The following is a 15210-nucleotide window of genomic DNA, read 5'->3' on the forward strand; positions in this document are numbered from 1 at the left end:
GATGCCAAGAACAAGGCGTCCACTTCGAAGACTAAACCGGCGATGAAGGAGCCTGTTCCTGAGCCTCTTCCATAAATGTTCTCTAACTTCTTCTTTTATTTTGAACTCGTAATGGGCTTCGGCCCCTTTTTATTTATGGAAACATTTGCAATTTTCCTTACTTTTCAAATATTCTCGGAGATACGCCTTTTAATGCAGGATCTGTTCGAGGGCAATAATCTCTCCGCGAATCACTCCATTCCTAGGATAGAACCCGCAGCTTGCTAGGGATATGACGTTCCTATAAATTATAGTCTCAATTTCCCTTTACTCCTCACCATTCTTTTCATTTTAGTAGGTATGGAGTTCAATCTTCGCTGTTCAGAATCTATGCCCGACTTCTCCAGAATCGGAATGATAAACGAAGATGTTCCGAATGAGCCAAGCAGGCAGCCTCCTCCACTTCGCGGCTTCTTAAGATCTCAGATTCGAGCCCCATGTGCTTTGATCAGGGATCTCCCAATCAGAGACCAAGGGACAGCGACGGCGTTCATAGAGGCACTCGCGCTTCAACACCGGAAGTTTATGTTGGAAAAGAGGAGACTCCGGAAGAGGATTAACCGGATGCAACGCAGGCTTACTACGGTGTCAAGAGATCTTCACATCCTTGAATCTCACCCCGGAGAGTGGATTGAGCTTGGAATATCTGACTTTGCTCGAATTCCGGACTGCATGATGCCAATCCTCGATCTTGCTGGTCAAGGAGTTGAAGTGTTCTGCTCATCGACAAGATTTTCATAGTCCGAAGTGTACGATGAGCGACATCCCGTCTTTTGAATAAATGCTCTATTTCCAACCTCTTGTATGTTCGTATAGCCGAACCTTTATTTGCTTCACTTATTCGCACAGTCGAACCTTTTTCCTTTAATAAAGAAATAAAACAAATTTTTATTAATAGCTGAACTCGTTTCCGAGCTGCCTACGTACCCATCTCGGGATCAAGCCACACCGTAGTTCATGTACATAAACAATGCATGTAGCTTTAAACATAAAACTTCTTTAGGTTGATCACATTCCAAGGTCGCTTGACTGGATTCTCTTCTAAGTCTTTCAACCTATAAACACCGTTCCGAACCACTTCGGTAATAATGTAAGGTCCTTCCCAATTAATACCGAGTTTACTGGCACCTTCTTCTTTTTTGTTGTCAAAGACGCGCCTTAATATATAATCTCCCACGAAGAAAGGCCTACTTTTAACCTTAGAATTGTAATACCGGGCTGCTGCCTGCTGGTAATTCTGGATCCGAATTAGAGCTTGATCACGCCTTTCATTTATGGTATCTAGTGAATCATTAAGCATTACTGAATTTTCTTCCTCATTTAACGGTGCTTCTGTTCGGCGAAGTCCGGGCACATTGAGTTCAGCTGGTACTACCGCCTCCATGCCATAAACCAAAGAGAATGGAGTTTCTCCTATAGGTCGCCTAGGGGTTGTACGATAGGCCCACAGGACGGGTTGGAGTTCTTCATACCATCCTCCCTTTAGATGACTTAAGCGTTTCTTGAGATTGCTTAATATTGTCTTGTTCGCGGCTTCAGCTTGACCGTTTCCTTCCGGATATCATGGAGTAGAATAACTAACTTTGATTCCCCAGTCCGCACAAAAGGCATCAAACTCGTGTGAAATGAATTGTGGTCCATTATCAGTGACTATTTCGTATGGAACTCCATGTCGACATATAATGTTTTTCCAAATAAAGGTCTTCACCGCCGAATCCTTGATACCAACATACGCCTCAGCTTCAATCCATTTTGAAAAGTAGTCCGTAAGGACTAAAAGGTACTGTACACCTCGAGTTGATTTGTGCAATGGTCCAATGATGTCCATTGACCACCTCATAAACGGGTATGGGGCGGAAATGGAGGAGAATAATTCCGACGGTTGATGGATCAATGGTGCATGGAGTTGGCAGCGCTTGCATCTTTGGGCGAACTTAACACAATCTGTGATCATAGTGGGCCAATAATACCCCATTCTTTTAACTTTAAAAGCCATAGCTCTTCCTGATGAATGACTCCCACATAATCCTTCATGCACTTCGCTCATGACGATTTCGACTTCGGGCCCAAAAATGCATAATAGGTAAGGGTCATTGACACCTCGTCTATATAACGCATCCTTTGACAGACAAAATTTCGCGCTAACGATTTTCATTTTCCTGGCCTGCCATTTATTCTTTGGGAGCTCACCTGTCATGATGTAGTGTTTTATTGGCTCCCTCCAGTCAGCCCCCCAGTCTTTAGCCGGAATTTGGTCAACTTTGTGAAATAGTCGTGGCTCTGGCTCGGGATGCTCGTTTGGTTCAAGAACATCCTCCTCGATTAACGGCTCAGTTTCTAATATTGTTTCTGGAATCACCTCTTCAGCTAAGACAACGGGTTTCTTGTTAGATGTATTCGATCCCTTTGACTTCCTTCGTTTGTTGGGTGGCGGTTCGATATCTGGTTCGCCACGGTCGCGTGCCGCTGCTCGAGACCTTGTAACGACGAGGGTTTTTTTGCTGTCTTGAATGCTTCGCTCCGGAATGCATTCCGCTGGAATAACTCTCTTTAACTCAGGATCTGATGTTGACGCCAATGCGGCAAGTGCATCCGTAGTTGTATTCTCTCCCCGAGGTATACGGATTAATTCAAATTTCGAGAAATTTTTAGATAGATCCTTCACCACTTCGAGGTACGCTTCCATTCTTGAATCTTTGGCTTCATAGTCTCCATTAAATTGGTTAACTACTAATTGCGAATCGCAATAAGCCAATATTTCCTTAGCTCCAACTCCTTGTGCTAATCGAAGTCCGGCAATCAGGGCTTCGTATTCTGCCTCGTTGTTGGAGGCATTGAATAACAACCGGAATGATTGTTCTAGAATTTCTAATGTTGGAGATTCCAACTTGATTCCCACTCCGGATCCTTGCTTTGTTGAAGACCCGTCTACGTGTAATTTCCAAGTTTGGTTCTCCGAATGTTCTATCGTTCTAGGTATTGGTAGCTCGGTTAAGAAATCTGCTAGAACCTGAGCTTTCATACTGATCCGGCTTTTGAATTCTATATCGTACTCGCTTAACTCCACCGCCCATTTCGCCAAACGTCCGGACTGACTTGGACTATGAAGTATTGTTCGGAGTGGTTGGTTAGTTAATACTTCAACCGGATGGGATTGAAAATATGGGTGCAGCTTCCGAGCCGAAGTTACCACCGCGAGTGCAAGTTTTTCCATCATTGTGTATCTTGTTTCCGGATCCGTCATTGACTTGCTCACGTAGTAAATTGGTTTCTGCTCCCCACGGTCTTCCCGAACCAAGACTCCACTAACCGCGTGATTTGAAACCGACACGTACAAATAAAGTTCTTCATCCACTTCCGGTTTGGACAATATAGGTGGAGTGGTTAAGTATGCCTTAAGCTGCCCAAAAGCTTCTTCACACTTCTCATCCCAAAGGAATCCTTTGTTCCCTTTTAGAATTTGGTAGAAAGGCAACGACTTATCTGTTGATCTTGAGATAAAACGATTTAGAGCCGCAATCCGTCCAGTCAACCGTTGTACTTCTTTGAAGTTTCTTGGAGAGGGCATGTTTAGAAAGGCGTTAACTTGATTTGGATTGGCTTCAATTCCTCTTTCTGTCACGATATAACCAAGAAATTCTCCGGATGGGACTCCAAATGTGCATTTCGCCGGGTTCAGCTTCATTTGATACTTATTGAGAATATCAAAACATTCCTCTAAATGCCTAATGTGATCCTCTTTTTTTAATGACTTAACCAACATATCATCTATGTAGACTTCCATTGTCTTTCCGAGATGATTATGGAACATTTTGTTAACCAACCGTTGATAAGTTGCTCCTGCATTTTTCAAACCAAAAGGCATTACCTTGTAACAATAGATACCTCTATCAGTGATAAACGACGTTTTTTCTTGGTCTTTGGGGTTCATCATTATTTGATTATAACCCTAGAAGGCATCCATGAATGTTAACAGCTCGTTCCCAGCGGTGGACTCTACAAGTCGATCTATATGTGGGAGCGGGAAACTATCCTTGGGACATGCTTTATTGAGGTCTGTGAAGTCGATGCAAACCATATCTTTCCCATTCTTCTTTTTGACAACGACAGTGTTTGCTACCCATTCTGGATATTGTACTTCTCTTATGGACCCTATCTTCAAAAGTTTATCCACTTCGTCATTTACTATTTTTGCTCGCTCCACTCCAAGCTTTCTTCTTTTTTGTTTCACCGGTTTGAAGCTTGGATCCACGTTTAGTTCATGACAAATTATACTTGGATTTATGCCAGGTATGTCCGCTGCTGACCATGCAAACGATGTTTTGTTTTTCCTTAAGAGTTCGATCAAAGCTTCTTTTATTTAGCCAGTCAAAGTTGCCCCAATTCGAATTTTCTGGTCCGGCTTGTCTTCTTCCAACACCACTTCGATTACTACATCATCTTTCTTCTGCCCGCTAGGAAATTTTGTTCTTAGTCCCTCTTTTGCGGGCTTCGTTAATTGCTATTGAATCTTCATACGGTGGCTAGCTAGATAACACGTCCGTGAAGCTTCTTGATCTCCCCGAATTGTTTCCACTCCTCTTGATGTTAGAAATTTGATACATTGATGATATGTAGAGGGGACTGCTTTCATTTGATAAATCCAGGGAGTACCAAGGATGATGTTGTAAGCTGCGGGCTTATCGAAGACGACGAAGTCCACGATCTTTGATACCTTTTTGGCGAGGACCGGTAGTTTGATTGTCCTGAGAGACATGGCTGACTCACTTGTGAATGCAACTAATGGAGACGGAGGCCCCACTATGTCCGCCCGACTAATTCCCATTCTTTCTAAAGTACTTAAAAAGATCAAATCGACCGAACTGCCTGTATCTATAAGGATCCTTGATACTTCGAAGTTAGCAACGTCAAGGGTAATGACTAGAGCATCATCATGAGGTCTTTCGAGGTACCGCGTTTCTTCTTCATTAAATGATATTGATGCACCTTGAAAATCAACTTCTTCGCTTAAGCTTGCTTTGAGTAGGATATTTCGTCTATGTTTCTTGATGGAACTTATCGAATCTCCGCAAAATTTGGAGCCTCCTAGAATCACATTGATCTTACCCTTCGAACTCCTTGGTTCTTCCTTGTTGGTTAACCTTGGTCTTTTGGAATTTTGGTCTTTGGAACTTTCCTTTGCTTTGTAGTATTCTTTCACAAAATCTTTTATATCGAATTTGGAAAGATCTCCACTAGCCCAAAGCTCTGCGAGGTGCCTTTTAAGAACGCTGCAATCCTTGGTTAAATGTCCGGTTACTTTATGAATGTCGCAGTATAGACTTTTATCACGGACCCAAGTGTTTGATCTTCCTTTCCCTTGGAATTGCTTTCCGACGGTACTGTTGAAGGGTTGCGACCCAAATTTCCTTGGTCCTTTGCTCTCCCTAGGCTCGAACTTCTTGGTAGGGACGGTGATTGCTGGCTTTTCTTGCTTATTTCTTTTGGCAAAACTTTCTTTTTCGTCCTCTACCTCCATCCAGTTGTTCGCGCGGAAGAGTGCATCCTGAATTGTGTCTGGTTTATGAAGTATTAAGTCTTCTTTAAACCTTGAATCATGTCGCAATCCTTTTTGTAGGGCAGATAAAGCTGATTGCTGCGAGATTCTTGGGAGCTTTGACAGCACTCCTTTGAATTTGGTGATGAAAACTCGAAGTGACTCATTAGATCCTTGCGATAAGTTCCAAAGATCGGCATCCGAAACGCTTTTATCCATAAGGATGGAGTATTGCTTTAAGAATACGGCTGATAGTTCGTCGAAATTGCTGATCGAACCCGGCTCTAATTGGGTGAACCACATTAGAGCTTGACCACATAGATTCTCCGAAAAAAGCTTGCAGTAGCCTGCGTCCTCATCAGCTTCATCCAATTCGACTCTTCCAGCAGCGATCAGAAAAGCTGCGAGGTAGCTTTTTGGATCCTCCAATCCGCTGTAAGGGTCCAACTTGAGTTTCTGGGAATCTTTGATCCTCAAACTTGCAATTCGCGAGATGAAAGGTGTTCGCCTAGCTTCTTCAATGACTCGATTGATGTCTGGCTCCGAACTTGTAGCTTGATGAAATTTTGATTTCATTTCTTTTAATTCCTGGCTAACCTTCCTCATGGTCTCGAACTGGTCGAGGTTCTCCTGCTCGTATTGAGCTGCAAGTTGTTCTTCATCTCCGAGCTGTGTCTCTTCTTCCAACATCTGAGCTACATTATTAGTAGCACCGGGAGTTGTTTGTCCGCTGGTTTCATTTCGCGCAGCGGAACTTGGCGAGTTGAATATCCCTCTTTGGATTCCCACAAGGTTTCCTGCACTTAAAGAGCAAACACGAGTTTGTATAGTATTGACGTTTTGACTAAGAGATACCTGGGATGTTTGCAACGTATCGACGGCCTTTTCTACATCCGAGAACTTTTGTGATATGTCCGACATGGTTTGCTGCATAGCTTTGAGGGTTTCGGCCAATGATGTCTCAACGGCGTCTCCTCCGGACATTGTTGCTTATCTCGAAAGTGTAATAAAGAAAAAATCTGACCACTCAAGAACCTTCTTCACCACAGACGGCGCCAAAATGTGGATGTCGGATTCACACACTCAAGTATTTTTATTAGTAGGAAAGATTATTCTTGAGGGACAAAAAATAAGAACGTAAAAGGCTTATGAATTGCTACCAAAATTGCTATCGTATTTCTTGCTCCAGAGAGAGATCCCTTTACATGGCCATTGGCCTTTATATTTATACATAGAGAAACGGCATTAAAATGAGTAATTAAGTACAATTATTCCTTCTTAAATGTGTCACGTTTTGATTCCTTGACTTTAATGCTCAACGTTTGAATTTGAGTTGACTCTGATCTTTGTGGGCCTCGCCTTTTCGGCCCAAGTTTCCTTGAACCGACTTACCCGTGTCTTCTACACCGAACTCATGTCACAGTGCAGTCATTTCGGATTCTCGAAGTGGTGACAACCACTTCGACCGTTCCTTCGGCTCATGGGTCCAATGGGCTTCATCCTTTATGGGTCATTATCTTGACTACGTGGCAATCTTTGGTTGGTCTCGGACTTCTGGTGCGGGATCCGACACCAACAATAACTGTTACAATAAAGTGGGTAAAATTGGAACAAAAAATAGGTCGTGCTTTTTTTTTTTTTTGGTGAGCATAGGTCGTGCTTTTTATTTCAACTTTAAATTGATCTGTATATTTTTCTGGCAAAGAAAAAAAGTTCAGGTATTATTTTGGCAAATATTAAATAAGTTGGGTTTTTTCTAGAATTTTTCGTAAATAAAACTAAAAACGTTTGATGATTTCGTTAACGTCGTTGACGGCCGTTACGGCAAAGGGAGGTAATCGGAAAAAAAAATTAGATCGTGTTTTTTATTTCTAACTCAAATTAGTTTATGTATTTTTTTGGCAAAAAAAAAAGTTTAGGTAATTTTCTGACAAATATTAAATAAGTGGGGTTTTTTTAGGGAATTTTCCTATTATTTTTGCCTTAAAAGTTAAAATGCATTTCAACCATATTTTCTATCTCGTATAAAGTTGATCTAGTTTTTGGTGGATTTATGAATGCTACTAGGCCATGATCACTTCTAATTTGCTAATTTTTTTACTGTAAAAATAATAATATTTAAAGTCTTAGTATTTTAATTGGAAACTAAAAATACTGAAAAAGGGGATTAAAAATAAGATTATTGGTTTTTTACCACAAATCAAAAAAGACATTGCAGTTTTGCAGCTGCATTTGAATCTTCCAACATGAATAATTAAACACCGTTAACGGAAATCTAACGGAAATTTAACACCGTTAACGTTTGGTTAACGGAAATTTAATTAAACACATGTTAACGTCTGGTTAACGTCTGGTTAATGGAAATTTAACACCGTTAACGTCTGGTTAACGAAAATTTAACGGGATGCCCGAAATAGCCAAGTCAAACTAAACTTCACTATTTTGTCAAAAAGTCAACCTAAACTTTATGATTTAAATGACATTTCGATAGTTCATGTTTTTTTCGTTCCAAATTTGAAAGTTCGTGAATTTTTCTATATTTTTCCCAATAATTAAAAAAGAAAAAAAAAAAACAGAAAAGGTCACATTTTTCCATTTTTGGAGGTCTCTCTCCGAACGTGTATCACACGCGCTGCAATTGCGCGTAGACGAATAATTAATGGAAACCATATCAACTGAAAATATAAATAAGTAGAAAATAAAGGTGAAACAGTGACGTAAAAGTTAGAATTCAATGTGATGCACCACACGTAAACTCTCACTTATTCACCGTTAGATCTTTGTCAAAAGTCAACAAACTATCTAAATCCAACGATTCGGTTTATGTATCCGTGTAAAATCAACAACACACGGTAGTTTTTTTATTTTTCTTTCTAAAAAAATTTCGATAAAAACAAAAAATTTAAGTGAAAGACAACAATCGGAGAACAATCTGGTCTGCTGCTAAATTTAATATAAAAAATAAAAAATAAAAAACAGAGAGATAAAAAAAAAAAAGAAATTGCGAAAAAGAGAAGACCTTTGTGGCTTTGTCTAATTGTCTCCACTGAAAATAAAAAAGCGCGAATTCAATTCACCGACTAAAGACATTCTCCGGTGAACAACTCGATGCAATCCACTCATATCAGCGGCGGAAGTAGCGGCGGTGGTGGTGGTGGTGGCGGAGGAGAGGTGAGTCGAAGTGGTTTATCTCGGATCCGTTCAGCTCCAGCTACTTGGATTGAAACCCTACTCGAAGAAGATGAAGAAGAAGGCTTAAAACCTAACCTCTGTTTAACAGAGCTTCTTACTGGTAATAACTCTGGAGGAGTGATAACGAGTCACGAGTTCCCGAGTTCTGTTGAGCAGGGATTGTATAATTATAATCACCAAGGTGGTGGCTTTCACCGCCAGAATAGTTCTCCGGCGGATTTTCTTAGTGGGTCTGGTGTTGGGACTGATGGGTATTTCTCAAGTTTTGGTATTCCGGCGAATTATGACTATTTGTCGACTAACGTTGACATTTCTCCGACTAAACGGTCTAGAGATATGGAAACACAGTTTTCTTCTCAGCTGGTAAGAATCTGTTTCATTGAATTCAGATAAAAATGGAAACTTTAATTGAAAGATAACTTCTTTTGCTTACTTTATTGTCAAGTTGTGTGAATTTATGGTCAAAATGCTGAGTGTTTAGGTTCTGACTTGAGTTCTGTTATAGGGATTGATACGGTTATTGTTTAATTGGGTGTTTGAATTCTTCAGTTGTGGAGACAATAAAGATGTAAAAGAGTAGTCTTGTCTAATTTGACAACTTGCATTTGTTTGTAACAAATTCCCAGCAAGTTGCAGTTTTTTTTTTTTTCTTTGTTTTCCTGTGGCTGTGAAAGTGAATGTTGCATAAAGCTTCTATTAGTAGTTGGGCAAACTAAATTAGTCACTGCACATAGTCCATCTTTGATGAGTATCACTTACTTGTGTTAACTATGTATCGATCGTGTAACGTTAGTAGTTATCATGGCTTTTGTGAGATAAAACATGTTTTGATGTTCATGGTTAAGTCTCTGTGTGTATATGGATACTTAACTAATAACTCTTCCCTTCTGGTTTGTTGAGTAGAAAGAAGAGCAAATGAGTGGTGGGGTGTCAGGAATGATGGATATGAACATGGACAAGCTTATTGAAGGTTCAGTTCCTTGTAGGGTTCGTGCTAAACGTGGTTGTGCAACTCATCCTCGTAGCATTGCTGAGCGGGTATTTACTTAAAAGTTTGTGCTAGATATTTTGCAGTACCAGTTCTGTTTCTGTCTCATTCTTGGTTTTGTCATTAAGCTTTTCTTCATTCATTATGTTAGGTGAGAAGAACGCGAATAAGTGATCGGATCAGGAGGCTGCAAGAACTTGTTCCTAACATGGATAAGGTAAATTTTCTTTTACAGGGCAGATTGATTTTAAGTTTTCTTGGAAGTTTTTAATAAAGAATTACGAAATGGGTCCAAGATTGTATATGCTTAAAGCTTAAGGTAAGAGTTAGTGCTTAGCCGTAAAGTAAAGGAATTTGGATGCTAACTGTTGATTATTGTCAAGGCATTAATGGTACTCCTTAGTCCATAAACTATGGTTCTGCAGTCTTTGATTCGAAGATTCTGTGTATGATATGTCATTAGTTGCTGTATTATATTATGACAACAAACGTTTGAGGTTTCTGAAACTCTGTGGGAACGATAAAAGTCCGGGAGAGTTATAACGCGAAGATTCGGGTTTTTGTATTTTCTCTGTTGCAGCAAACCAACACTGCAGACATGTTGGAAGAAGCTGTGGAGTACGTGAAGGCTCTTCAAGGCCAGATTCAGGTTTATCTGCATATTACTAATTGATTAGAAACACAAATTTATATTAAAAAAAAAGCATTTTTTTGATCATTTGATTTGGTTTTGATGGATTCAGGAATTGACAGAGCAGCAGAAGAGATGCAAATGCAAACCTAAAGAAGAACAATAATGTTTCCTTTAGGATTGATATATCTGTAATTTTTTTTTAATATCTAAAAATGGTGATGATCTGTTCGAAAATTCGAAACATGATCCTATATATTGAACTAGAAAAAAATAGATATATGAATTTTAGCTGTAAAATTTTTGTACAATAAGGAGAAAAGTTTTAGAAGAGTCAATAAAAAAATGTATGTTCTTTATACATGTTGGGAATATATATTTTGTTAGTGTTCTTTATCAATTTATGCTCAAGGTTTCAGCTTTATAACATTACTAACTATTGAAACATAATAGGAAAAAATAAGAAAGTAGAGCATATTTAGTTTGAGAAAATTGGAAATAAAGGATATCTACTTAAAAATTTGTCCATATATCCTTTCTTTTTGTAGATTGGTCAAATAGGTTTTTTGAAAATAAAAAAAAACCCAATTTTACCCTCATTTTCTCTCAAAATTAATAAAAATTGATTTTAAAAATAAAACTATGTAATGTATTTACTAAAATTAAATAGAAATCTAAACCTTCCACTTGAGAAAGAGTCTCTCAATCACCTAGACCTAATTAACTGTTTTTTTTTTCCCTGTCGTAGATGAACATGTCGAGGTAAAACAAAAAGGACCCTAGTCTCTCTCAAACGAGCCCACCGCCGTATCTCCACCGACTGCGTGTTTTCCGGCATTGTTGGTCCTCCGGTGTTCATCTGGGCGACGATTGAAGACTGAATCAATAGGTACGTTGCTGTACTCTTTTTTGTGATTGAAATTATGTCTTTTTCTCATCTCAAGTCACAATTTTTGTTACTCGTTTAGAAATTTGCGTTCATATAAACAAAAATTAGATTTGAGACTTGTAGATCGATGTGAATCTTTTTGTTCTCTCGATTTAGTTGCAAGTCACAATTTCAATTTGCATGTAGAGTTGTTAATATCTTTGAATTCGTGAAACTCGATTAAAGGTTTCAATTTGGTGAGTTTTAAAATTCCAAATTTAAATTGAATGTAGATTGAATAAGTCTTTCGCTCTTTGATTCCAAATTACAATCGAAGTGATCTTTTTGTTCTCTTTTTGATCTGTTTAGTCCACTATTTGTGTGTGTGTGTGTCGTGAGTAGCTCAAGTACGTGTCTTGTTTTTTTTATTAGTTATAGGTTTTGTCTCTTGTAAATCTTCTACATCTAAGTCAATTGTAAATCTTTTTAGCTAAAGCCATCCACATATCGTCATTGGAAATATTTCAATTGCATGTAGATTGATTAAGTCTTCTATCTCTTTGATTCATGTTAATGTATATGTGTTTGTGTTGGAATTCATTGATCCTTCTTGAGCTGTTTAGATATTTGATTTTAAACTCTCAGCTCTTAAGTTTATGAAATTAGAATTCTTTTGTGATCCTTCTTGAGCTGTTTAGATATTTGATTTTAAACTCTCAGCTCTTAAATTTTGACATTGTGAAGCTCTTAGGTTTATTTTAATATCAAGTGTTTTGTCTCTTAATAACTTTCAATATTTGATAAAGCTAGTTTGTTCTCTATTTTCAGGTTTTGGATCTACATTACATCAAAGGTTATCAATGGAAAACAATCTAGGAAGCATGAGTAAGACATCAGGTTCTTTAACATACTAATTTTTGTTTGCTAACTGCAACTATGCACTATAATTAGTCATCACTGTGAATGGTTTTATTTACATATGTTTGTTTTTTATGTGCAGCCACTACTAAGGAGTTTCCCAAGCGCCTTTTCGGACATGGTAAAGAGCCTGAACTTGAGAAAATTAACAACAGCTGCAGATTATCGATACTTAGGAAAATCAAAGATGCTTTGCCACATTGAGTGTCATATGCTTAATCTAAGCATGGATTTGATAAACGATAGGAACATCAAAGAGGCGCGCATGAAGATTGATGTAGACCTTTGGGAGGCTGCTCATGATCCTATCTTAATTGAGCGAATGGAGAACTATAAACCTCCACATCAATTGTCGGATATCCTTGAAATTGATTGAGATTAATTAGCATTATGGTTTTTTTTTATCGTGCAAACAGATTATGTACTAGTCTTGCGACATGTAGTTTGTATGACCTTTGTTTTTTTTTCCTAATTATTTAGGCATTTTATGAAAGTAAGTTTCTTGAGTTCGTCTCTAATATCTCCTTTTAGCTCGAGCAAGATGATTTTTTGTTCTCCACTCTTGTGCTTATCTGTTTTATACGTGTTCTACTCATGTATAATTTGATCCATTACAAACTTGATTATGAACACAAACATTAGAGACGAACTCAATAACAAAAAATGATCATAAGTAGAATTGAATCCATAGTTCAAAACTAAACCACGGACTTAACTAATACTAAATCTATAAATCAAAACACAAAAAACAAAAATATAAGTTTAAGTGAATGTTATACTCAAAACAGCAAAACGAAAATTATTAGAATAAAATCAAAAGTGGTGGACTAAGACGTGTAGGATTAAGCCGTGTAGCTTTTTAGGGTTTAGAAAACGTTTTAGGTTTTAATCTTAGTCTAAAAACCGTAGACAACAACTTCTACATCTTTTAGATCGTAATCTAAACAATAAATATTCATTTAAATCGTAATCTAAAAAAAATATTTTGTTTCCTTTTCTAAAGATTTACTGTCTATATTTAGAGCATTCTAAAAATTACAGAAATCGAAATCTGCAATACCGTAGAATATACATTCTAAACTCAGATTACAATTTCTAACGATGGCAGAAGATGTAGAAATTATTAGAACGTCTATTCTAAAATATTTAGAACATAGAGAAAAACGTAGAATGCATGTTCTAAATATTTTAGATTTATGATTTTAGGATTTCTAAAATTCTCAGAACAGAAATCTTATCTGAAATACGTAGAACATGTACAAAAATGCAGAATACACATTCTGAGTTTCGCAGAACTCTAGAAAACGTGTCCTACCAAAATTAGATGAAACTTTATCTATCAAAAAATCAACTTTTTTAAACCAAATCAAAAAAATTCCACTTCAAATCACTTCTACTCTTGTATATCTACATGTTTTTATGATTATTTTTTAAAAAAACATTTAAATTAGGGTGTAGGGGTAAAATCGCCCAAACTGATAATCTCACAAAAAAGTGTATATGGACAAATTTTTAAGTAGATATCCTTTATTTCCAATTTTCCCATTTAGTTTTTGTTAAAAGTGATAAAAAAGGTCCATTGAAAGCAAATTTCTGAAAGAATATTCGGAGAGGCTTAGCTAAACTTGTGACCATTGGCCACCATTCCCACAATTGTCACTCAAACTAATCAAAACATTTCTAACAGTTTGATTACATGTGTTAAATAGGATAAAGATTCGGTTTTAGTTTGGTTATTTCATGTATATTAGCTAGGCGTAACTATTTTGGAATGAGAAACCTATCCCGTCCTATATCTGTCATAAATTTTTCGTCCAATAATCCGTCTCATATACGTGAAATAAAAATATGACGGTCCCGTATCCGGCATTAATAGAATATGTGTAACTGAAAACGTACGTACATGGTTATGTGTGTAAACAAATTTATTTTATATAGTGCTCATAACTCGAACTCATACCAGTTGGGTATTTAGTTTGATTTTTAATTTATATTCCCATCCTATCTCGTCTCGTAATTCTTGTTCTCATTTCATTCCATTAAAAGCATATTCCAAATTCATGTTTTCTTACCTTTAAATACTATACATAGGCCTGGGCATAATACCCGAACCCGAAGAACCGAGCCGAAAATCCGATCCGAACCCAAACCCAAAGTTTTAAAATACCCGAACGGGTTCTAAACTTCACAACTCGAAAACCCGAACCCGAACCCGATTCGAATCCGAATCCGAATACGTACCCGAACATACCCAAAATATAAGTACATAGTTATAATATGTTAGTAATATTTATACTTGTAATAACCTAAGTGCCTAAATTATTCGGATGTTAAGTTATTTTTGGGTGTTTTAGCTACTTTTGGCTAGATTCGGGTATAAAATACTTGGATTTTATAGATTTTTGGAGTACTTCTTACACTACTAGAAAACATGGCATATTCCAACAAATGTTTATAACAATCGAATTTTGTTGGAAATTTCCAATGAATATCCCATAAAATTACGTTTAGTATTATATTTGTTAGAAATCTATTGTAAATTTCTAACAAATTTAAGTTGTGGCAAGTACATCACATAATTTATAGAAAAATTGTGGAAATTTTCCAACAAATACTATATTGTTGGAAATTCAGTGCAAATTTGCAACAAATTATAATTGTGACAATTACATTGCATACTTTGTAGGAAAGTCGTTGAAAATCTCCAAGAAATATTATATCGTTGGAAATTCATTACAAATTTTAGTTGTGGTAATTACGTTGTATAATTTGTATGAATATTATTGGAATTTTCCAACAAATATTATATATTGTTGGATAGAAGCAATAACTTTTAAGTTGTTGGAAAATTCTAACAAAATATTTGTTTTCTAGTAGTGTATCTTGACACTCCAAGGCGAGGAATCCATCAAGTGTGCCTAATGCAGTGGTGATGACATAGTGTCCACCAAGAGGAATGAACTCAAGTTCAGAATTAGAAGGATTATAGAGGTTTCCCTATAAAAAAACAAAAAGTTAAAAATTAGTGGGATTCTGAG

General features: G+C 37.2%; 1 protein-coding gene and 1 long non-coding RNA gene across 2 annotated transcripts; both read left to right on the forward strand.

Annotated features, from left to right (window-relative positions):
* Window positions 1-7153: 7153 nt before the first annotated feature.
* LOC110224834 lies at window positions 7154-7279 on the forward strand. The gene is made up of 2 exons (XR_002329322.1): window positions 7154-7196; window positions 7229-7279. It is a non-coding gene; the product is annotated as an uncharacterized LOC110224834 (long non-coding RNA).
* Window positions 7280-8523: 1244 nt separating this feature from the next.
* On the forward strand, window positions 8524-10747 carry LOC9329940 (transcription factor bHLH80). Its single transcript, XM_002891138.2, has 5 exons — window positions 8524-9130; window positions 9671-9805; window positions 9907-9972; window positions 10336-10404; window positions 10499-10747. The coding sequence occupies exons 1-5, from the start codon at window positions 8684-8686 to the stop codon at window positions 10550-10552; spliced, it is 771 nt and encodes a 256-aa protein (XP_002891184.1). The 5' UTR covers window positions 8524-8683; the 3' UTR covers window positions 10553-10747.
* The last annotated feature ends 4463 nt before the right edge of the window (window positions 10748-15210 follow it).

Source organism: Arabidopsis lyrata, assembly GCF_000004255.2.
Source record: "Arabidopsis lyrata subsp. lyrata unplaced genomic scaffold ARALYscaffold_1, whole genome shotgun sequence".
Classification (NCBI taxonomy): Eukaryota; Viridiplantae; Streptophyta; class Magnoliopsida; order Brassicales; family Brassicaceae; genus Arabidopsis; species Arabidopsis lyrata.